Below are 24,516 nucleotides of genomic sequence, written 5' to 3'. Positions count from 1 at the left end.
TTGATACCCGTCTTTGACAGTCTTTTTATTGACATCTCTGTAGTCAATCACCATTCTTGCTTTTCCTCTTAGAGTTTCTGCATGATTTCTCACGTAGAATGCTGGAGCATGATGAGGGCTAGTGGAAGGTTGAATTAATCACTTGTTCAGGAGATCTTCAATATCTTTTCTGAATTCTTTTTGATCTTCCTCTTTATACTAAGGAATGACTTTGACATGACAGATAACATTCATGTCATGCAATTTCAATTCACAGACCACTGGGTCTTTTTCCCAAAACTTCTGATGGTCTACATCGATATTCTGTTCGAGTAGTTTCTTGATTTTTTCAAGAGTGAGAATTTTCTGAGACTCAAGCTTATTCTGAAAGTGCTTGAGGTTATGCTCATGGATGAAACTAGCTTCTTCTTCTTCACCAGTTTCTTCTTCGTCTTCTTCTTCAGAAGATTCGTCAACAACCAATTCTGCTTGTTGTTTGATTTGGAGTATGGGTTCAAATTTGGGTTTGTAGGGGGTAAGATCACCACTATTCTGTTGCGATCTCTGATATTGAGTAGTAAAGTGAGGACCTACTACACTTTTGGCTTGAGTAAGCCTATCTGCCCAGAACACCCATTCTCCTTTTCGGAAGCCTATTGATAGGAGCATTTTAATGCGACGTTTTAATAATTATTTCCTCATATTTTACTTAGTTATTTCCTTAAATAAATAAATTTTAATTTAATTTTTATTTTCTAGGTACATTGGAATAAATGGAGAAGAAATGAGCTGAAATGAAGAAATAGAGTTTTCCTGGTCCGACTAGGAATCCCAGTCAACGCAGGAATCCTGATGAGGCTAGGAAACCTAAAGGCATTAGGAGACAACATGATGACGTGGGAGATATTTTGGGAGATTAAATCTGATTTTTGCATGGAAAATCAAGGAGATTACGTGGAGAATTTCACGGGAGAATTTCAAGGAAGAAAAGGTTCAAAACAAGTACAGATTCGTTCATTAATTCCCTCAAGATATGTTGGCTGAAATTAGAGAATAAAATCTGCAATTTAATGTGAAAATCAAGAGAAAATCAAGGGGAGGATGTTAAGGATAAAGCCATGGAGAGATTTAAGGGAAGAAAGGTCCAAAATGCATCTAGATACATTGTCTAGGTTCATGCCTAGATATTTGGCCGAAAATTAAGAGAAAAATCAGAAATAATCTTGGAAAAATCAGCAACAATATATTAGGGATTGATTTTGGAGCTTTTTGATTGGTTGGATGACACACAGAGCTGACGTGGCGCTACGTGATTGGTCGAAGCTGTGTGGCAAAGCTTGGCCATTCCCCTATATAAACCCCCCTATGCTAGACGTTTAAACACCATCACACAACAACACCTCACACCACAACAACACCATCACACAACAACACCTCACACCTCACACCTCTTCATTCAGAAACCTCTCTCCATTAGTAAATAAACATTAGAAAAATTCTCTCTATCCTCTAGTCATCTCCACGGGTTCAAGCAAGGCCAAAGGAAGAAGAAGGAGCCGTGAGCACCACCATCCATCCCTATCCTTGAAGCTTGCTTTCGAGTTTCAAGAGACCACAACGTTAATCATCCATCTTCATCTTCCATCCACGGTGTAATTCGACCTCTACTTTGTAACCTTTGTTTGAATTTCGTTGGTTATGTACTAGTTGACATTCATGATTGAACAAAATTTTCAATTCTGAAATTTTATATGATTGAATGAAATTTTCAGATTCTATTATTGTAATTCGAGAGTTGCTTATGTGAGTTTGTTTAATTAAATTTGCTTTATAGATATCTTTTGTATTTTAATCTTATGTGGTTCGAAACACTTAGGGTTTTGATATGAATGGTGCTAGATTTAAGAACATGAAATCAACTTTTTGTTTGGTGTAACTTGAATCGAAGTAGTAAAGGTTTTGGACAAAAACCGAATTTAATTAAAGAGGATTGCAATTAGGTGGACTTTTTCATACTAAGTTGCACACTTGAGTTGATAGCCTTTCCATGTGTTTCATGCGTTAAACATGTCATGATTGACTAGCTTTCTAGGGCTTGATTACATGTTTGATAGGATTAATCTTTGTGCTTTCACTTAGGTTAATTAGCATTGAAAAGTAAAAAATGGGAAATTATTTGCTTTCGAATATTTCACATGATCAACTCCTTTCTCATGACTTAGATGAACAATATTAGGGTTTAATCGAATTTGATCATAGTTTCGGTTTTGATCTTTGTTCTCTCATTCCACCCGTGTATATATGTTTTTACATTTTCTTTATTTTATTTATTTTAGTTTTTAATTTAATAATCCTAAAACCCCCTTTTGTGTTCATTTGTATATATTTTTATTCTTTGTTTTATTTTTGTAAATAATACTTTTTACTTTTATTAATTTGTTTTTGCAATTACAGGTGTACCCTCAATCCCCGGAATAGAACGATCCCTATTTACTATATACTAACGATGACATTTCAGGGTTAAATTATGCGCTTGCTTTTAGCTGCATCACCTATCGCTTCTTCATCCTGAATAAATCTCTGTTGGAGAATAAAGACATTTGCCAACAAGAAATCTGAGCCTTGGCCTTCAGACTGCCAGACATTATGGATGATAAATGTTCCTCCACCAATGGTGATATGAACATTTTTTGCTACTTTATTCATGGTGAGATGACTTCCGTCAAATGTGACACCAGTAGCTGTTCTTTTCTTTTCTTCTTTCCAGAGTTCTTCTGGAATTGCAAATCTCTTTGCAACAGTAAATCCTGATCCATTATCTACAAAGGCATGTAGATGATATTTTTTATGATCAGGGAATTTTAGTCTAATCTCTATGTAGTTGCTGTATCTACTAGTAGAGACGACCTTCGATTGTTGAAGCTCATTTTCTTGAGCTTGTTCCTTTGGAATGAACGGTTTACATTCTTTTGGAACAATTTCTGGTGGTTCAACCAGTTCAATGTTTTCCTCGATTTTTTCTTCATCGATGATTTCTTCCTTTATTTTTGAGGAAGATGGTTCCATGATTTCTTGGAACAAGGCTTCTACCTTTTTCTCTTTTTGTTCAGAGAAATATTCTTCATATTCTTGTTCAACCAATTGGCTGACAAGGCCATTCTTGGTTTTTCTTCTTTCTTCAGCTATGAAGCATTCTTTGTAATAAGTCTTTTTTGACTCCTCACAAAACATAAGGAGACCATCCTTTTCGTGACATAGGCAGTAGTCACAAACGAATGTACCAGGGTTCACCTGATAAGAAGACATTAATGATTCTGTCTTACTTTCTTCCCAGTTTTTGATTCTTAAAACATTCATCTGTCTGGATTCGAAGTATTCTACTTCAGAATCTGTCTCAGACTCAGATGATTCTTCTTCTTCAGACCAGGCAGAGTAAACTGACCTGTCGTCTTCTTCATCATCAGAATAGGCTATTTCGTAGCCTTTCATGCTTGCTGTTTATACTATCTGCTCATATTCTTCAAAAAGAGCTTTAGTAGATCTTTTACCCTTTTCTGGGCATTCATTGGCATAGTGCCCTTCAGCTTTACATAACCAACATCTGCAAGCTTTCTTGCTTGGTTGTTTATGCTGATGACTATTCTTCTTTTTCTTGAAGAATTTCTTTTTAGGATCTTCATCCTGTTGTTTCTTGACATTGGAACTCTTCTTGAATTTCCAATCTTTCTTTCTATTACTCTTTCTGAATTTTTTAGAGTAATATTTTTCTTTTTTCTTTCTGTGGAATTTAGATTCATGACAGCCCCAGTTGGTTGGCATATCAAGTATTCCATAATAGAAATTTTCAACTCCTTCGAGTTGTTTCTTGGCCATCTTAGCTCTAAGATTGGCTTTACATTGTTCTTTCAGTAATTGCCTGATTCTGTCGGCAATTCCTCCAACTGAAAATCTTTCAATTGGTTTTTCAGCTATGCTTTCTGTCACAGCTGTCCTCCATGGTTCAGAAAGTTTCTTGTGCAACAGGTTGACTAGATCAGTATTTTCTAGTTCGCCAATCGTACAGTAATATTCTTGAAATTCATTCAAGTATTCTTCAAAATATCTCATGTCACAGATTTTGAGAGCATAGATATTTGATTTGGCCGTTTCTTTAGCCTTTTCACTCAAATTTGAGAGATCTCTACAGAACTGATCGTACAAGGGTGCTGCAAAATCATACGGAGATTTCGAAGTTTTAATTTCTTCCAGCCATTATTTTCCTCTGGCGGTTTCTTTGAAATAGAAGTAATACTTTTTTGCTACTCCGGTAAGAGTAGTTTCAAAGTACATCTGAAGATCAGGAGCTTCAAATTTTCCAAGGGTAAGAGCAGAGGCCATCATCAGGCTGTCTACCCATTGGTCAAGAGTTTTTCTCTTGTCTAGAGCTTTGTCTAGATCGAGTCAGATACCATAATTAGAAATCGGTACTCTGGGTATCTTGTCCTCTGGGACAAATCTTTGAGAATTTCTTTCTCCATTTCTGCCCGTAGGGGCTTTATGTATAGGGAGTTTCACTTTTCCCTTTTCTCTAGTGATGAAAGTTTTGGAGCTTTCTCCTTCTTCCATTTCAACATCTTGGTAGGGAAGGAGTTTTCTTTCCTTTCCTGGTTTGAAAATTTTCATTTCTTCGATTAGTTTTTCTAATCTTTCAGGATTTTCGCAAAATTCTGCTTCTTCATAGAGATCATAGAGCTTTTGTGCTCTAAACATATTAACTGGTCTGTTTAGATCAGCTTCTAGTTCTTCTTCAGTGATGGACTCTGATGGTTCTTCAGAGTTTTTTGTACCGCTTACACTAGCTTCTCTAGTGCTGTAACTTCTTCTAAGAAGTTTTTTGTTTATCCTGATGTTCTCAGGACAGACATCACTTTTTCTGTGATTGTCAAAATTTAGACTGATTTCTCCAGTCTTTCTACTTTCATAAATTTTAGCTTTTGCACTTTCTGCTGGTAGCTTCGGACCAGATAATTTCCATTCAATAGGAAAAGTTACTTCATTCCAAGTAACCTTGTGAATCTGTTGAGAATGGTTCTTCTGACTGGTGAGGAATCCAGTAGTAAGACCAGGGATGTTTGATATCCTTGTCTTTGGTTCTACTGTGGTACTCATCAGTTTATAGTATATTCTGTATACTATAGCCAATTCTTGCATATCATTTTTCATAGATATGCCATCTGTCTTGACTCTCAGTCTTAGACAGTGGGCTGCATCTTTCAAGCTGGTTGAGAAATTTGGGAAGCAGTTGAAATAAGCCACTTGATTGCATAAGGATGCTTCAAGGGTTCCCAGTAGACTAGCTTGAAAATCTGTTAGTCTATTGTCTTGTAAGACACATAGAATGAACAGTTTATGCCTTCTCGGGCAAGAAGTTTTATGCCTATTTGGACTGCTCTAATATGCATAAATTGATAATTTTTTGCTTTTGCTCTTGCAACTTCAGCAGGAGTGATCAGTAGTAAATCTGTTTCTCCTGTTGTGGAGGGGGTTTTAAATTCCAATAATTTGAAATGATGGCTGTCCATCAGGTCAAATGTTCCCCTTTTGTAGATTTGTTTGAAATCTAGCTTTGGAATTGAGGCGTTTTTTACCTTATGCTCGATTTCGTTGTATTCAAACTCTTCAGCATTTAGGAGTTGTACTCCTTTCTTTTTCCCGAAGATACTCATCATTTTGACATCTCGAGTTTCTTTCGGCTTTTCATCCCGAATACTAGTAGAACTAGTTGAGGGATCCAGAAAAATCATGTTTGGAACAGGATTCTTTTCTGGTCTTTCTAATGGTTTGAATCCATTAGCTTTCTTTGTCTTTACTGTAGGCACTTTCTTGTCCTTCAGTATATTTTTCATAGAATCCAGCGTTTTTTGCTGTTCATTGATTTTTCTACTAACACTTGTTAGTTTTTCTTCTTCCGTTTTTGGAAGTTCTTTGATATAATCCAGTTTGTTTTCCAATTTTTCTAATTGGTGGATTATAACAGGAATTTTTTCTAGATGCTCTTGATATCTAGATATTTCTTTCTGCAGGTTCTGATATTTTTCATCAGAAGATTTTAATAGAGAATTCAGTCTCTCTATTATTAAATCAGACATTGTCCCCATTGGGGATTCCCCTGCTGAGCTCTTTACAAGCTTTGATACCACTGTTTTGCGGATCTAACCAATGCTCAAATAATCAAGAGGTTTTTGTTCCTCTTCCAGAACATATAAGAGATTATCAATATCTTGTTCTAATTTATAGATTCTAGTTTGAAGTCTATAGATGATATCTCAGTAGTTGGGAGTTGCTCTATTAAGATTTTCTCTATAATCTTTCAATTTTCTCAAGTTTTCTCTTTCCTTTTCCAACTCTTTGCTAGTATTTTTACAGATAGCATTCAACTCAAGTCTGTCAACGATCGAAATTCTGAATAGTAAAGTGTACTGTTTACCTTTGAAATAGAGGATGATTGCAACATCTGTATATATATTTGAACGAATAAAACTCTGATGGGCCCACCACGTTTCAACAAAATTTTTAAACAACTAAAAATAGACAGCAAAGAAACCAGACTGACAAGGACAACAAAGAAAGGGTACTACTGGTAGGGGTTTTGATAAGATGGGTTGGTAGGAATGGAAAGGAGAAAAAGATGTGTAAAGAGGAAGAAAAATAAGACACCGGAGTGTATGAGAAGTATTCTCAGGAATTTGGGGTGTATAAGCATTAACCCTTTTAGTTAATTGGTAGCCTAGCATCTACCTACTAATAGTTTTATACTGTGCTAACAATTGAAAGTTGGAACCTTTTTAATTATTAAATCAAATGAAAGTCATTCTGGTGTCTGTTATCTAATGTTCTTGATTGGCATCAAATTTTTGGACAATTAGATTAGTTTGTTCCAAACAATTTCAGTGTTATTTTGCTTTTTTTTTTTTTTTTTTAAACCACAAAAATCTTGGATCGGAAGTTGTAAACAGTTCAAAGTTTGAAGGTTTTCAATCATTAAACAAAATAAAAGCTATTCTGATTGTCATATTGTCTGCTATGTAAGCTTTTTGATCGCTATGCAATCCGAATTAAGCTATTAGAATGCATAGCTGGAAGCAAAAATGTATAAGAATTTACTATATACTAATTCTCATCGCACTGTTCATCGGCTTATGAACAGTGACGGCTCGAGCCGAGCCGGTTATGGATGAAAGACGATTTTGCCCCTCCGTTCTGTTTCTTACTTTCTTGCTTCGACACCTGGGGGTGCCGCTCAGTGCGTGCTGTCTCTTCCTTCGACACCTGGGTGCTGGTGCTATCGTGTCTTTGCTACTTCACTCCACAAAGAGGTAGATAGTGAAGGATTTCTTTGTTGGGTTTTCTTTGGATTTACAGTTCGTTAAATACGATTCGGGTTGAAAGATTGGGTTTTGGTGATGAGTTAAGTTTCTGGGTTTCACGTAATCTGTTTTCTCAAGCTGACAGACACGATCTTTTCTCTCTTTTCGTCCTTGGCTGAGCTTTGTGTTTCTATTGTTGATAGAGTGAGAGAGGGAGAGAATTACAGAGAATAGGTTCTGCATGTTCTCTGTGTGTGTGTTTTTGTGTTCTCTGATAAGAGAAATAATCAAGAAAAACGGAGAATGAAAGAATTTGTGGTTTTTTTTGAAAGAATTCTGATTTGGGGTTCTGGTGATGCAGGGGTTTAGGGTTGTCGTATTGGGTTTGTCATCAACAAGGAGAAGGAAGGCGATTCTGGGTTATTGGCTCAACCTTGAGGTGGAGGTGCGTTGAGAAAAGCAGGAGAGCTGCAGCTTTTGGTATTTGAGTTGTGGCCTGAAACATCCGATTCCAGAGTCATTGTTCATGCATGTAGACATAGATTGCTTCTACTTTCAAGGTTCCTTAATTCTCCTCTCTCAATTTCTCTATTGTAATTGTAAATTGCCCCTATTAGAGTTTTCAATTGAGTAAAATGGTAGGGATGAAATTCCAATTTAAGAGATGCTCACCTCGGTTTTCTGGTTGAAGCATCTATTTTTGTGAAGCCCTTTTATAAATTACGTAGCTTTGCTTGATAAGATTGAAAACCACGGGATTTTTTAGTATTTTTGGAGTTGTGTTGATTATATTCTTAAGCTGTGATTGTAGGTTGCTATGGATTTTTGGAGTTGTGTTCATAATTTGTAATTTGTATGAATTTGGGTTTTGTTTGGATTTGATTCTGTTTGTTTAAATTTTTTTTTTATATTATATATATATTTTTAAGGGATTTATGGTTTTGATCTGTGTTTTTAATGTTAAACTGTAATTGGTTTTGTATGCAGGTTTCACCTGCTACTATCATTGTTGCTGCAATTGATTTATCTGTTGTAAAAAATTGGTCTGCAAGGTCTGAAAAAAAGGAGAAGCTTGAATCTGTCAATCAAGGTAAATGGAAGAGAATGCATGTTAAGCAACTTTTGATAGTACAATGGATTATTTGATCAAAGTATGGTATGGAATGTGTAAATAAAGGTTGAGAGTTAAAATCAATTTTCAACAAATTTCAATCATAATTCTCTGGTTTTTGTGTATATATCAGATTGGAAGAATTTTTGGGTCTTGATTTTTGCTCAAGTTGTATCTAGCTGGAGCTATCGGTGGTTCAGTCTTTTACTTGGAGCACCATACCTGGATGTACTTACCGCCAGAGGTACCATGATACTCAATTGATAACTTATCTTTCTGGGTATAATGACTCACAAACCTGTAAGAAGATCACAGCATACTTGACACAAAGTAGCTATTCAATCCATTCATTACAAACATGGTTTATACGTAGACACTTTTGAAATAAAATTGAAATAATAAAAAAAGAATCATTTTATTTGATTTAGTTTGGTTTGATTGGTATGTTATGGTCCAAAACAAGAAACTGCATGCAAGTCTTTTGAACTGTGTATTCTCAATCAGCTTTGCTTTACTATCTATCTCATTTGTTATTTGTAAAATAATGAAATCTTATAAGATCATGCATAGCATGTTACTATCCAAGTTTTTGTTCTGTTTGGACATACCTCATGATATTTGGAAGCATTGCTTTTTTATATGAGTCGATTAATGGCTGACATAATCCCTCTATACTCCCTCATTGATTTTGGTATTTCATTAGAAATGGGTCTAAATGATTTGCTTTTTCTATTCTTCTAGGGAAAGATCTAAGGCATGCATCACCAGTTCGATGGAGTTCGGTTCTATTAAGCATCATAGACATTTCTGCTCCTAGATTGCATCAACAGGTAATGGAGCACCTGGATGGAAACAACCACAGTCAGCTTTACAATGTCAAGAAGGGTAAGATTAAGTAAAAATAAAATCTGCTAAATTTTGATCATATTATTTTCAGCCTCTTTTCCAAAGTTTATGAGATCAAAATTTTTTGGATTATACAATGACTCAGATCAATGCTTTTGTAATTGTTTTTATGAGATGAGGTGCATATATAGGAAAAGAATATGTTTTGAGAGGCAATGTTTTAATTTTCTGTGATAAAGTGGTTATGTGTGTCGGTAGGATGTGAGAATGAATTAATCCTCATGAAAATCAGTTCTAAGACTTTAGATCCGAAATGATGTAACAGAATGTTACTGTTCATATATGGCTAAACTGAACATTATGCATGAACTCAAAGTAGCCTTGATATCAGCACATGAAAGATTGTCGCACTATCATATAGATTTTATTGTAAAGGTATTCCGAGAAGAATTAGTATAGACTTGAACAGTAATTTGGTAAATTTGAATTTTGGTCTCTTATGATATGTTTGATAGATTTGCTTATATTTACCAGTGCTTTGCTTGCTCATATCAACTCAACCAATCAACTGGGTTTTGGGACCTGAATGAGTGGCCTGTGCTTAAACCCCTTCCATCTTATGGTACAAGAACAAATGCAGCAGCTGGAAGGTACTCCACTTTCATATTTGGAACAAATCTCACTGATCTCATTGTTACAAGTACCTACTTAGTTTGAATTCTGCAACAGGTTCCAAGTTATCATAAGAAGAGGCAGAGAATAGAAAGGTATGTTCGATTTATACAACCAAATAATCACTCTTTCTTATTGCAGTAGTATCTACTTGACAATATTTCTGTAAACGCATAAACCAAGACACAGGTTTTGGTTTCTGTAATGTATCAGTTTTTAGTTAATACAAAATACATATCAGAAACCACATGATTTCATCGTATATTCATCTTTATATACTTCTTATTTCTCTGTTCTTTATGACAGTCTTGCCTATTCCATGACCTAAATGATGGCACATAAGATCTTAGTACGTCTGCTTGATTTTATTTTTATACATCTCATGTTTATACTTTCAGAGCCTCAGTAGAATCTTAAATGCAAAGTAGATATCAGTTCATTGGGATTTAAGAATACTTAACGGAGCCTAATGGAATTAAACTTTGAACTAAGTGAATTACTGTTATAATCTCCTGGACTGGAACAAAACTTTGAACCAGGAGGTAGATCGTTTAACTTCTCTTTGTTTTTTGATTGATTAAAATCAATCTGTGCATCTCTGATCAATTAATAGCTCTAAATAGAAGTACTGATAGTGATCTATTTGAATAAAAAGTACTAATAGTATTCTAGATATTGCAAATAAAACAAGTGTGCTTGCATGCCTGTAGATAATTTTTTGTGTGGTGCTGATTTGTGAATAATTATTTATGCTGTTAGTGGGAAGAAAATATATCCTTCTGACAATAAGTCATGATTGCCTCCAGTGCTATGGTCCTTAATTATTGAAAGCATTGCACAAACAAATCGCAGTGTCTACAGCTGAGATACAGGTACATCCTTAAAAACTGTTTAGCAGATAGTTAAATGGTAAATCAAGGGTTGATGTGGTAGTAATTTTCTGTTGGTACTCTTTTCAGAATGGTACTGACGTAGAGGTTTATGGATCACCAACTGAAAGAGGAATTCTACACTTGAGGAATTAAGATTCTATTCAATCTCGAGGATCAGAGCTCTTTCCAATGTTCAATCTATCCATAAAAGGTAATCATCAACCATCTTCTCTTCCCTTTTGACCTTCATCACTGAAACAATAGCCATATCTCATAGAAATCATCGCAGTATTCTGCAGAGTCTCAAGCAACAGCATTTGACACAGTTTCAGATAACTACAACTTCAATACACTTCATGCAAGTGGCTTTCTATGGACTATCAGTGTGAGTATAATATATCCTATACATATTTTTCTCTTAATTACATACATTCAACAAAATTTTTCAAATATCAGTATCTAGAATTTGATGATCAACTATTTCACCTTGCAGGACCTCAACAACAATCTGGATCAACATTATCTTCTCATTAGGTTTGATTTCAAGTTAATGATTATGGTGGAGAAATTCGTGTAACGTGTTTTAATCATGCAGCCAAAAAATTCATGTATCTGACAAAAACAATATAAATATTCTGATATGTACTGTTATAAGATCACCTTACCTAAATTGTAAAGTTCGACAAAAACAATCAATGATCAAATCAATCCTGCAGCAAAGCGCGGGCAACGTTTCTAGTTAATTCTATGAATGACAAAGTTTCATAGTATTTAAATTAGGCTAATTAAACTAATAGCAGACAAAACTGCTTAGTTTCTTCACCATTATATTCTATATTATTGCCGTGTAATCATTGTTTTTTTCTTGAGAAAAAAAAAAGGGACGGATTTAGGTGGTAATTGTAAATGATTTTCTGAGGTTTCAAATTGTTATTATAGGGGTTACATGTTTGCACGCTTTCGGTGTTCGGAGCATGGCAAGTAGGATTGCAAGAGTAAGGACAGTTTATCTTTTGGAATGGAGTTCGGTCATAGAACCAGTCTCTAACTGCCCCTGCAATTGTCTGCACATGAGTTTTTACAGAACCAATTAAAATTAGTGTATTTGCAAGCACGAAATAAAACCTAGATATTTTTCTTTTGAAAGAGGGTGTTTGCGGTCTTTGTTACCATTTTGTTAAGGAGTGGAGAATTAGGCATTAACGAAGTCACCTGCAATTCAGTTTGACTGTATAGATAGCAAGAGTCTGAACATTCGTCTCCTGCAATCTCGCTTTTCTTTCTTAATCACAACAATGAACAATTCTGTGATTAAGAATCTTAGAGGAAATTTAAACCGTCTAAAAGTGTATCAGACAATGATCCTCATCACCTACCAAATAAAGAAATCATTTGATTACGGTTACAAAAGTATTTAAATTGAGTCCTATCTTTATTCCATTTGGGGTCCTATCTGGGTTTCATTTTCATTTTCCTTTCTCTTTCTGGGAATCAAATAATGCAGTATGAAGCTAAGCTGCAAATTTCCTTTTAGGGCCTTCGACTTTGATAGTGTGTATTAACTCCAAAAATTAACTATGTAGCTGTTTATGTATCATAAGATAATTCTATCCGGCAAGTATTTTTTTTTTTTTTTGGGTAATTTGTGAGGATTTTTTTATTCTGAATTCTATCCTACAGTTTGGATAAGAGAACATTGCAACTTTTTTGTGCCGCAGCATCGCGCGGCCGGGTTTTCTATTACATAGATCTAAAGCTCGGTTTACTGTTCATAGCTGTGCAAAAAATGAAATGGCGCTTTTGCCCTTTCTGTCTGCCTCAATTACAAGTTTGCCATTCTTCTGCACCCTTCTAAATTCTAATGCGCATGGTTTTTGTTTTAGTCCGAGTCTTTTTCTCGACTTGCGATTCTGCTTCTTTGCTTGAGTTGGGGAGAGAGAGAGAGAGAGAGGGAGGAAGAACAAGGGGCCGGGAAGGGGAGGACGAAGATGTCTATGGGTAATGTCTGGGTAATTGTTTTTGGATTCGTGCTTTTTATCAGTTTTTCCTGATCGATGATTAAAGGGGATTTGTGGTTTAATTCACAATTTCTTTCAGGTCTTGGGATACTCTAGAATCGATTTTCCAAGCTTCCAACTTTGTGCTTTAGCACCATTTTGGCTTCTTATTAGTCACAGACACTTTGCAACTGGATTGGGCTTTGCAGAAAACAGAATCAGACGAACAAGATTCCACAAGCTTCAGGGCTTCATCCGTCTCAGGTATTTAGATTTAGGGCACACCATGAATTTTAATTCAATCCCTCCCAATTATAAACCCAATAACTCATTTGATTTGGGATTGCAAAATCCGAGCCAAGTTTACATTTTTACCGATTACGAAATTGGGATCGTGTTTAATTTTTATTTGTTTCATGCAAATTGCGGGAAGAATTGTTAGAAATGCTTACTTAATTGCTCAATAGCTAAAGTATCGTAATTTAGGGCTCAGTTTTACTTTCTCAAATTTCGAAATTTTGGTGCTTTGGTTTTCGTAACTGTTTGATGGAGTGATTGAATTTTGGGAGAATAGAAGGAAATGATAAGGAATTATCATTTACCTAAGAGTTAGTTCTGTTTGCTCCTGCCTTTTGCTCTGACTTTTGCATAGTTGCCCCCTAAGGAGAGGAAAAAACAGTTTCCTTACACGTAACAAACTCTTTCTAGGTGTAGAGTTTAGCACTTTAGCTGCGGTGTATATATCACCTAACGTGGCCTCCACTATCATTATGTAATCCTTCACCAGCATTGCAGAGCATCTTCTTTAAACACTAATCTGTTCATCGTCTGTTGAAAGTTCATCAGAGCTCAGATTCAAGATAGAACTGACCAAGACCTCTTCCACTTGCTATGCGTTTTCTGTAATTGGCTTATGGCTTGCGTTCGGGGTTGGTTAATTAATTGTTTATGTGTCTGTTCAATTTCAGGTATTTGAATAAATATTGTTGCTGCTTCTTAGTTCAAATGAGATTAGTTATGCAATATGGTTAGTTTAAATTATACATTTATGTTTATTGTCGGATTGCATGCAATTTTGTGGCATTTGTTTTTATTTTTATTGGGGGGGGGGGGGGGTTTCTATCATGTTTTTTGCTTCTGGGTTAGTTTCCCTATATATTAATATGTTTATTTGCATGATGTTCTGCTTGCAGTTTATTCCCGTGAAGAATATGAAGGCAGGCTAAACAATATTCCAACAATCTGAGCCGCTTCTTATTCAAAGGGAATACAAATTGTAATCTTCTCATCAGTTGTCAGGATTTTCAATTTATCTAAATTCAGGTCAGTTGAATGTCCCTGTTTGTGAGACCTCATTCTGTAAATTCTATATATTTGTGCTTCCTTCACACACTGTGTTAATTTTTAGGTAATACAATTACCTCTTTCGTGATTAAATATAAAAATATAGTTGGATTTACAATTTTAAGCTTCAAGAGTCTTTTTATTTTTTTTCTTTCCTGTGGGACTTGGGGTATTGGATGAGTGAAAATATTCGCAACAGCCTCAGGTAGTACAGCTGTAGTCTTCAAAATTTGACTTCAATGACATGAAAACTCAAGATTTATGTTTGTACTGATGATTGATACTTTGATAGTCTCTTAATCTTCTGTTTGAACTCTCACATGATTGATACTTTGATAGTCTCTTAATCTTCTGTTTGAACTCTCACATGCTGGATTGATGGAGATAATAACGTCCAAAGATTGAGTCGAAGGTTATATTGATATGGGATTCATAAATTTGTTCTTGATAAAGTGGATATCCAGGAATTAGGTTTGTTGTGATTCCTACAGCTTCTAATTATGAAAAAAAAAAAAAAAACTTCTCTCTCATCTGTTAAACAAATCTTTAGGATAAATGTTTCGGTTTGTATATGCAAGTCTGAGAAAGAGTTCTAACATTTTGATTATCCTTAACATTATGTTGAGTATTTATCTGTGTCGCAAAGATACATGTTCAATATACAAATCATTTTATATAAACCTATAGCTGAAGATACCTCTGATCAAGTTTCTAGGTGGGAAATAGTGATTTTATACAATGCCTATTGTATATGGACTGATTTATTATCCTTTGTCCATAGTATGAAGGCATTCTTGGAAATACAGTAGCTTCAACATAGCTTAGTCTGCTGGAGTATCATTAAAATGATATATAATATCTGACATATATTACTTAAAAATCCGACGACTCAATTTCAGAACAAAAAAAAAAAAAAAAATTAAATGGTTGATTGCTTTTGGGTGAAAAAATAAATACGAAAGTAATGCAGGAGTATCATTAAAATGATATGTAATATCTGACATCACCCGACTCAATTTCAGAACAAAAAAAAATAAAAATAAATGGCTGATTGCTTTTGGGTGAAACAATGAATACGAAAGTAATCAAGATTGTTTAAACTTTAAGAGATCTCATTGTACCAGTGGAGTGCATAAACTTTATGCTCCAAACTGAATGTTATACTTTCTTTTGCTGATTGGAAACACATATATGCTATGTGTATGTATGTGATTTATTTGTAACCTGTCTTATTTTAACTTTTGAGTTTGCAGTTTTTTTCTTGGAGTATATCGGATCTATAGCCTTCTCTGTCCTCTGTCTTCTCTTTTACAGGCTTTCATGAGAGAGAGAGAGAGAGAAAAAAAAAAAAGTCCCTGCAGCATCGCGCGGGTTTAAGCACTAGTTCCCACTAAATAAGAGATTGCCAACGTACCACCACACATAAAAATTGGATACAGGTCAGCAATTTAATTTTATTTCAATGAATCACCACTACTCTTCCTATCATATACCAATTATGTTGCACATCATATTACTACTAGTTTGATAGGTTCAGCAATTGGTAAAACTGAGGTGAAACAGACAAACCAATTAGCATATTCTCACATTTGCTTCTCTATATTCCTGAGAAGGGCCCTTGCTGTTGAATTGCAAGTGAAAAAAGTCGAGAGCCATGAGAATGTGAAACTAAATAAGATTGTTGTAGGGACTCAAAAATAAACAGGGGAAATTTGAAGATGGCTTGATTAACCGAAATACCAAAGCTTTTTCATTCAATTTATATACAAAAGCTTTTGCTTCATTAATAGTTACCTTAATCAATAATCCGACTAGAAGGAAAGTCAGCTCCTGGACCAGATCGAAGATGAGCCGATTTTGAATGATGGTGACGACCAAATCAAGATGAGAAACTTGTTTTGTTTTGTTAGATCATATTACTGCTCTAAGGTTCTAAAAATCGTTAGATGCTAGTCGGGCGGTGGATAGGGGAGTAGTGCCCAAAAGCCTAGGAGGTTTTTATATTTTTAATTTTTAATGAATTTATATGCATATAAAAATAAAAATAATATATATAAATACTTAAAAGATATATAAACGCTTATTTTATAATATACTAGTCTGTAATCACATGCTCTGCATGCGTACGAAAAAATTTCACTTAAAAAAAAAAGTGGGTAGTTATTGCAGAAGAAATAGATTCACTGGTAGTTATTGCAGAGAGAATAGTGGGAGAGAAAAGTGGGGGTTGTGAAATCATTTCTTTTTAATTTTCTTAATAAAAATCTATTTTATAATTGTCCTATTTATTCTTGAGATTTAATTTCTTCTCAAAGTTTTTTAATATTTCATGGTTAAATCTGTCAAAATTTTCATTTTTGGCTAACAAAGCCTCTTCTCCTAATAATAGTATAGATTAGTATTTCTCGACACATGCTTTGCATGTGCATATATTTTTTCTTCTTCAAAAAATAAAAAAGAAAACAGTAATTGCAGACAAAGGATAATGAGAGAAAAGTGGGTTTAGAGTTATTTTTTTGTTTATTTTTTAATAAAAATATATTTTGTAAATGTCATAATTTAATTAGTTCTCAAAATTTTTTAATGTTCTAGAGTCATTTTGGTCAAATTTTTTAATTTTAGCTAGCAAATCTTTTTCTTTTAATAATAGTATAGGTAGCTCAATAAGAATAAATTATAAAAGTGTAATTATATTATTATTTTGCATACATCTAAAGCCGAATGACTGTTCCTAGCACTGTTCATTCACTGTTCCTCGACGCTGTTCATTTTGAATTGGCGGTTTTGCCCTTTGTTTTTGTTTCAATTTAGATTGCAGGATGCACTTTTCCCGATTGCTGCTTCTGAGACCTTCTATTTGTTTTGGTGTAGAGAGAGAGAGAAAGGGAGAGAGAGACTGTGAAAGGAAAAAAGGAGTGATCGATCTAGCTTTAGAAAGAAGCGGAAGAGGGATCTGATTCTGGGTTTGTTTTGGCTTGCTTGAGGGAATTTGAGGTTTAATGGTTGTGTTGGAAAGGGGTGTGCAAGGAGAAGAGGTGATTGTTTATAGCGATTGATTGCTATACTGATGCTTTTTGAGGTTTTGGGATATAGGTTATGGGACTTCCTTTAGTATGATAAAAAAAGAAAAAATGATTGTTTATAGACTCTGACCTCTGTCATTGTTTTTTGGAAATGCACATATGATCTTTTGGTAGTTAGATATCAGAAAAATCTGAGTTCAGTTGTGATTCTGTACTCATGTAGGTTTTCCATTTGCATACTTGGCTGACAGTTAAGTTCTTTTCTTCCATTTTTGTTTGCAGGTCATTGTGTGAGGGAGTAGAAGTCTGATCTTTTAATATATGTCTAATAGCTGCAAAGGTAAATGATCTACATTTTTATTTCCTTCATATGTATATATACCTCAAGTATCTTGATCAATTACATTGTATTGTCTTTCTCTGTATAAAGTGTCTCAACCAATGTTTAGGGTATTGTATAATTAAGAATTAGATGTATACAGAATGCAATGGGGGTCAGACCCCTTCTGTTCTCTTAGTCTAGATAAAGGATTCATTGTCGTTAACGTATAAGGACTTTTATGTCCAATTGCTTCTGATTCATTCTTTTTCTGTCCAATTGCAGTGGAGGTAGTTTCTACTTTGCTTTGTGTGTGATTTGGATAATCGAGACAAAAGGTGTGTTCAACAACGTGTGAGATTTTGTTCTATACTTTCTGTGCTTTTGGGGAAACATTGATGATAGTGCTAAGATACTAAAGAAACTGATCACTTCTGTATTTTGCTCATGGGAATCTTGCAGTTGTTTGCTAAGATATCTTTTTGTAGTTGTTTATATATGCTGATATAAGTTTCCATATTTTTAAGATTTTGTCTTCTGGGTTTTATGGTTTGAATGGGTAGGATAGGATAACTTTAGAGTATGTCTTTTTTGTGTTTTTGTTTTTGAGGATTACAATATGCCTTTACAAAATGATGTAGCTATTACTAGGCTAGGCCCCAAAGACTTTAGAGCCAACTAACCTTGTCCTCTATATATTTGGTCCACTTACTAAACCGTCCTTGCCGCCAAGCCCAACCAACTATTGCTCCTCTCAATCGCAACTACCACTTTACTTACTTCTTTTCTTTGTTCCTGTTTCGTGGCCATGCTCTAAACTTCGTGTCAGTTTCTAGGTTCTATGGCGTTTTCACGGTTGTTCAAGAGGTTTAGCGGCATGTACAAACTGAATGCCAGAATCCAACCATACCCATCTGCCTACATCCCTACAAGAGCCCTATCACACTCTAAGCTTTTCAGCAATGGCGACAATTCTGTGCTTCCGGTTTTGATAGTGGGTGCAGGACCTGTGGGTCTCGTTCTTTCTATACTCCTAACAAAGCTAGGTATGTTCTTGTTCTAACCCAACTCTTTAATATCTCAATCCTTGCTTATATTGCTTATACTTTTATTTTTCAGCTTCAAAGATACAAACTTTGTAATGGTGTATTGTTTTTGTTTTGTTTTCTTTGTCAGAAAGTTTAGTGTAATCAAACTGTCAATGAGGGTAGTGAGTTGGTGTTTTAGTGTGGTTGTAGTACTCTTTGTGATTGGAATTCATGATTGCCATTACTAGATGTGTCTTTGACTGTGTGATGTTTGAGCTGAGGTTTCTTATGTATGTGCTATAGTCTTTAATTCTGAATTTTCTAGTAGAAAGTTTTTGACTTTTTTTATTGTTTCGGCAAGAAATTGCCTTTCATAAAATGGACCTCTTGTTTACTTGATTCTAGGTTGAACTCTAATGTTATTTAATATCCTATTTGATTGTAACTGTTTGTTGTTCATGTGGTGGAGTTGGGATAAATTCTTGAGATATATTATGGATCATATTCTTTGCAGGGGTCAAATGCGCAGTTTTGGAGAAAAGTACAAGTTTCTCCAGACATCCACAGGCACACTTCATTAACAATCGGTCGATGGAGGTTGATTTTTCTTTTTCATTTGGAAGATATGATTTAAAAGAGTTATTTGAAGGGATTTCAGGCTTCGTTTATAACATGTATATTATTGTAGATATTTCGCAAATTGGATGGCCTGGCAGAGGAGATCCAGAGGTCTCAACCACCAGTAGATTTGTGGAGAAAGTTTATATATTGCACTTCGCTTTCTGGTTCCATTCTTGGCTCAGTAGACCATATGCAACCTCAAGGTGCAAATGAACTCTTTACTTTTCCATGTTCTCTTCATAGAACCCAGCTTTTAAGTCTTACTCATTACAGTCAGATTAGACTTCGGGCTATTAGAATTAATTTTATACAATTTAGTCATGGCAATGCCTAAGTGTTCAAGTTTTCTACATTCTTATAATTAGAGCATTTAGTGTGTGAATATACCGAAGAATTTGGCATATCTGATCAGCTTCATTTTGGTTTCACATTATCACCAGATTTTGAGCAAGTTGTCAGCCCAGTCTCTGTTGCACACTTCTCTCAGTACAAACTGAATACATTACTACTTAAGCAACTTGAAAATCTCAGCTTCAAGTATTATACCCCTGACGGGTTGAAAGGCCTTGACCATGAACCCCTTGAGGCAAGGCAAATATTGATGGGCTATGAGTGTGTTTCCATCAATGCCAGTGATGATATTGTTTCCGTGACTGCATCTTTTCTCAAGGATGGGAAACATATGGAGAGGAATATCAGATGCAATATGGTTGTAGGTACTGACGGTGCTGGAAGTACTGTACGTAAGCTGGCTGGTATAGATATGAGAGGTGAAAAGGACTTGCAGAAGCTTGTGAGTGTCCATTTCTTGAGCAGAGACCTTGGAAATTACTTGCACAGTGAGAGACCTGGCATGCTGTTTTTTATCTTCAATACTGAAGCTATAGGGGTCCTTGTTGCACATGATCTCAAGCAAGGGGAATTTGTATTGCAGGTATAGGAGCTTTAAAGATGTTCTGGAGATCCTTCTGGTGATAAAATGTAAAGTTATATTGATTTTTCTCTTGTCATCTTGCAGATGCCATTTTATCCACCCCAGCAAAACCTTGAAGATTTCAGTCCCAAGGTATATTGTAGTAGCTGTGAGTTAAATGGAAATTGCTATGCTTGCGTGACTGTTCCTACTAAGTCTAAGGCATTCTTAATGTTTAACGCCTTAATATGCTTCATTGGGAGCGATTACTCACTTCAAAGGGTTTAACTTGTTGTAGACATGTGAGAGGATGATCTTCAAATTGGTAGGTCAAGAGCTTGGAGACATAAATGTGATTGACATAAAACCTTGGGTAATGCATGCTGAAGTTGCCGAGAAGTTTCTAAGTAGTCAAAACCGTGTAATTCTTGCTGGTGATGCTGCTCATCGATTCCCCCCTGCTGGTGGATTTGGTTAGTGGTTCTCTTTTTTTGTGATGCAGAAATGTAGGAAACTCTCCTGCTGTTTGTGATGCAAATAGTTTTTTGTTTGTCTTGTGATCTATACAGGTATGAATACTGGAATTCAGGATTCTCATAACCTTGCCTGGAAGATAGCTTCTGTAGTAAAGGGTATTGCACCACCTTCAATACTTAATACTTATGAAACAGAACGTAGGCCGGTACTGGCTTTATCTTCTTCACCTTTACTCATAATTCTATTACGAAATTATCACGGATCTTGCGATTGATATCACATGTTGGTGTCAGATTGCCATTTTCAATACAACTCTTAGTATTCAGAACTTCAAAGCAGCCATGGCTGTTCCTGGTGCGCTTGGTCTTGATCCAACTATTGCAAACTCGGGTAAATTAATCTATTATAAACTTTTGGATGTGTTTTCCTATTTGGTAGAGACAATGCTCATGTTAAAATGATGCAGCAGAAACAGCTATTACATTACTTTTTATTGGTTTGCAGTACATCGAGTAATAAATAGGGGGGTTGGTTCCATTTTACCATCTGGACTACAGAGCGCCATTTTGGATGGAATTTTCATCTTAGGTCGTGCACAGTTATCAGAAACTCTTTTGAATGAAAACAACCCAGTTGGAGCTTTAAGGCTTGCTAATCTGAGACGCATATTTGAAGAAGGAAAGAGTCTCCAGCTCCAGTTCCCGGCAGAAGATCTTGGTTTCAGGTATCACACATCATTCAATTCCTAGGCCACCCTCCCTTGAGCTTTGTAGCTTGACTTGAGATTAATATGAAGTATCGTTTATTCTGGATCTAGTTTTTAGATTTATGAACACACCGATTCTGGAACTAAATGAAATCTCACTTTCACTTACCAATTGGATGAATTAAATCATGAACTCATCAAGCAGATTTTTGTATCTGTCTAACTCAAGGCTGTCAAATTTAGGTACCTAGAAGGTGCACTTGTTCCTGACCATAATGGTGCACTGGGTGGTCCAGATGGACCTACCGGTCGCCGGAGGGACTATGTTCCTATTGCAGATCCAGGTTCAAGGCTTCCTCACATGAATGTGAGGATATTGTCAAATTCATCGAGTGAGGTATGTTGCAATTTTTACATCTAAACATGCACAAGATAAATGTCTGGCGATTTGGGGATGTTCTAGCTGGTATTGCCCACTATTTTTCTTTTGTTATATTGATCTATATGGGTTCTTGTGGCTCCATAAACCACGAAGCATTGTTTTATTTATTCTGCAAGTAATTACTTGAAGCAGCTTTCTTTTATGGAGAAGTTTGAAACTGCTTAGTGGCATACCTTTGCAGGCAACTATTTCTACACTGGATCTTATATCTGGAGACAAAATTGAGTTTCTCCTTATTATAGCACCGATAGAGCCATCCTACCATCTTGCTCATGCTGCATTGAAGGTGGCTGAGGAATTCAAAGTTTCTGCAAGGGTGTGCGTGTTGTGGCCTGCTGGTAGTGCTAAAGGAGTGGAGGTAGGAAGTAAGGTATCATTGAAACCGCAGGACAATTACATGGACGTTATGGAAGTTAAAAAGTCATCAAATGCTTCGTCATGGTGGGACATCTGTCAAATGACTGATAAAGGAGCCATCCTAGTTCGGCCTGATGAGCATGTTGCTTGGCGTCTGAAGTCTGGAGTTGTTGGGGACCCTATGAGGGAAATGAGAAGGGCCTTTTCTGCTGCCCTAGGCTTGAAGTCACATATTAAAGACCAAGAAGCTGATCATTGACAGTTTGCAGCATTCATTAGTTATCCTTTTCTCTTTATTATTAGTTTTTTTATCATTGCTGAAATGATGTTTCTTTGTTGTAAGGAGCTGTTAGAAAGTGGTATCACTGATCAAGGCTCGTTATACATTAACAAGATATTATCTGTTCAGAACTTGAGATAACACAGTGGCTCCCTCCTAAAGAAGAGTTTGGAAAGCCAAAATCAAATACAAATCTAAATAGTGAATGCATTGAAATTATGAGTGTTTGATCTTAAAAGGTACGATCTATCCATGAATGAAACAACCTATTAGTACTAGCTAATATCATATATTGGACAAGGGGGAAAGATGATGGTATGAAAAGAGACCTCTCTAACATAATTTTGCTCTATTTCCACTCGTGCTTGGAGAACTATTTGAAAAATCAAATATCTAATTTTTGCATGATGTTTTACCAAACTTATTCACAAATGGCAAATAACATATGTTTATGTGTTCGTCGAAGCCACCTTCCATTAGTTTCTTGCTGCCTACAGCTTTGAAGCAGTGTCTTTGTCTAAAAATCAAGTAAGTAATTAATTAATCATCACTTATCACTATTTCCTAGAGCAAGAGTTGATAACCGAAAACGTTAAAGTAATTAATTATCTCACTAGCGGTGGACCTTAATAATAAAGGTGTGTGTTCTCATTTACCCAAATTATGGGTCTCACCTAGGGCTGTCACTCGGTCGGTTCGAATCGGTTATAGATATTACCAACATCAAGACCAAAGCTTTCGGTTTCAAAATTGAGCTACAAATTACCAACCAAAATTTTGGTTTTTAATTATATCTACCAAATTCGATATTTCGGTTTTCGGTATTACCAACTTTAGAACAATTAATTATTGGTAATATAAATTAGAATGAACAAAACTAGGTTCTTCAATTTTATAGTCGTAAACTTTGTATTCATCTACTAATTATAGCTTTCTTTTGTATATATGACATCAAGTTTTAGCCATTTTCAATAAAACTAGGTTATCTAACCATCTTTGATTAGGTTACTTAAAATACATATACTTTTAATGTAGTATATGTAGTAATGTTCATACTATTATGAAATTTTTTATGTTTATTTCTTAACATACATGTATGTGTATTGAAAATCACAGTATATAAAGCTAATATTTAGATAATCGGTAAATTCGGTATTTACCAAAACCAAACCAACTTTTTCGGTAATTTTCGATTTCGGTTTATCGGTCTCGGTTACCAAAAAGTCGGTTTACCAAACCTAAAACATCGGTTGGTATTCGGTCGGTTTGGTAATTACCAAACCAAGTGGCACCCCTACTCTCACCTGTCTGACCCATAATTTCCATAAAAACTCCTCTGACTCCTCTATGTATCCGGATATTAAAGGGGGATGTCTTGTCAAACAAATTTTTATACCAAATAAAAATAGAAAAGCAAATTCAAAATTACTTACTTGGTTTTTATTAATTATTCGCCACACATAATTATGATTATAAATACTTACTTGGAGACGGACGACTCTTACAGGAAGGAAAAAACACACAACTTCTTTGGCTCTCTTACTTCTTAAGATGGTGTTTTCTCTCTCGATTTTCTGATGTCTTACAAACTAAACCTAAGGCTCCTTATATAGGGAGCATAACTCAAGCTTAAATTTGAAAAACACACAATCAATAGAAGAAAAAAGAACTCTATAATTCATATATACTTTTATGAGTGTCTTGATAATTGAGGTCGGACGATAAAAGTAGATTCATTTATGATAAGGTGTTATCACCTTTTTCTTTTTAGAAAGCTTAAGATGCATTCTAAGCAAATCACATGCTTTTATCTGTTTCTGAATTGTAGTCAAGAATGATAGAGCTGTCATTTTCCATCTTGACTGTGACTTCATTATCATCTACAACTAAGTTTTATCTCCATATGTTAATTGACATATGGGTTGGAGATGCTCTTAAATATTTTCTTTAAATTGTCATAAATAGACAAAGGAAGAAATCTTTAAAAAGAAGCTTCTTGTCTACCAAAATTGGAACTAAATTGAATAATGTAGACATGGAAGCATCTGTGGAGTGAAGATGACAGGAAACTACATAGGCCAAATGCAGACATATTCAAAGAGAGAAAATAGACATTTGAAAAACCAGCATTTGGGTTTACCTTACTGGGACTCATCCTCATCTTTGAAACAAAGACCATCTGG

The 24,516-nt window shown here is 35.2% G+C and overlaps 1 protein-coding gene and 1 long non-coding RNA gene across 14 annotated transcripts; both read left to right on the top strand.

Annotated features, from left to right (window-relative positions):
- Positions 1 to 7,183: 7,183 nt before the first annotated feature.
- Positions 7,184 to 11,569, top strand: LOC133713201 (uncharacterized). Of its 10 annotated transcripts, none has more exons than XR_009847912.1 (12): positions 7,184 to 7,334; positions 7,687 to 7,885; positions 8,313 to 8,415; positions 8,570 to 8,680; positions 9,178 to 9,321; positions 9,817 to 9,932; positions 10,012 to 10,049; positions 10,261 to 10,303; positions 10,761 to 10,826; positions 10,914 to 11,037; positions 11,116 to 11,211; positions 11,320 to 11,569. It is a non-coding gene; the product is annotated as an uncharacterized LOC133713201 (long non-coding RNA). The 10 variants fall into 10 exon arrangements; XR_009847905.1 differs by having other exon boundaries at positions 10,714 to 10,826; XR_009847916.1 differs by lacking the exon at positions 10,261 to 10,303 and having other exon boundaries at positions 9,184 to 9,321.
- Positions 11,570 to 12,700: 1,131 nt separating this feature from the next.
- On the top strand, positions 12,701 to 22,550 carry LOC133713179 (uncharacterized). 4 transcript variants are annotated; one of them, XM_062139299.1, is made up of 17 exons: positions 12,701 to 12,824; positions 12,924 to 13,087; positions 14,017 to 14,146; positions 15,482 to 15,606; positions 17,473 to 17,530; positions 17,795 to 17,847; positions 18,346 to 18,555; positions 19,052 to 19,134; positions 19,226 to 19,361; positions 19,599 to 20,092; positions 20,177 to 20,224; positions 20,370 to 20,544; positions 20,641 to 20,753; positions 20,842 to 20,938; positions 21,053 to 21,272; positions 21,498 to 21,651; positions 21,878 to 22,550. In XM_062139299.1, exons 7-17 carry the CDS (start codon positions 18,351 to 18,353, stop codon positions 22,310 to 22,312), a joined length of 2,160 nt encoding a protein of 719 aa, XP_061995283.1. In that variant the 5' UTR covers positions 12,701 to 12,824; positions 12,924 to 13,087; positions 14,017 to 14,146; positions 15,482 to 15,606; positions 17,473 to 17,530; positions 17,795 to 17,847; positions 18,346 to 18,350; the 3' UTR covers positions 22,313 to 22,550. The 4 variants fall into 4 exon arrangements, with proteins under 4 accessions (XP_061995283.1, XP_061995295.1, XP_061995290.1 ...); XM_062139311.1 differs by lacking the exon at positions 18,346 to 18,555 and adding an exon at positions 17,039 to 17,202; XM_062139306.1 differs by lacking the exon at positions 18,346 to 18,555.
- Positions 22,551 to 24,516: the final 1,966 nt, after the last annotated feature.

Source organism: Rosa rugosa, chromosome 1 (assembly GCF_958449725.1).
Source record: "Rosa rugosa chromosome 1, drRosRugo1.1, whole genome shotgun sequence".
Taxonomy (NCBI): domain Eukaryota; kingdom Viridiplantae; phylum Streptophyta; class Magnoliopsida; order Rosales; family Rosaceae; genus Rosa; species Rosa rugosa.
The sequence above is the reverse complement of the archived record's forward strand: the minus strand, read 5'-3'. Positions and strand labels throughout refer to the sequence as shown.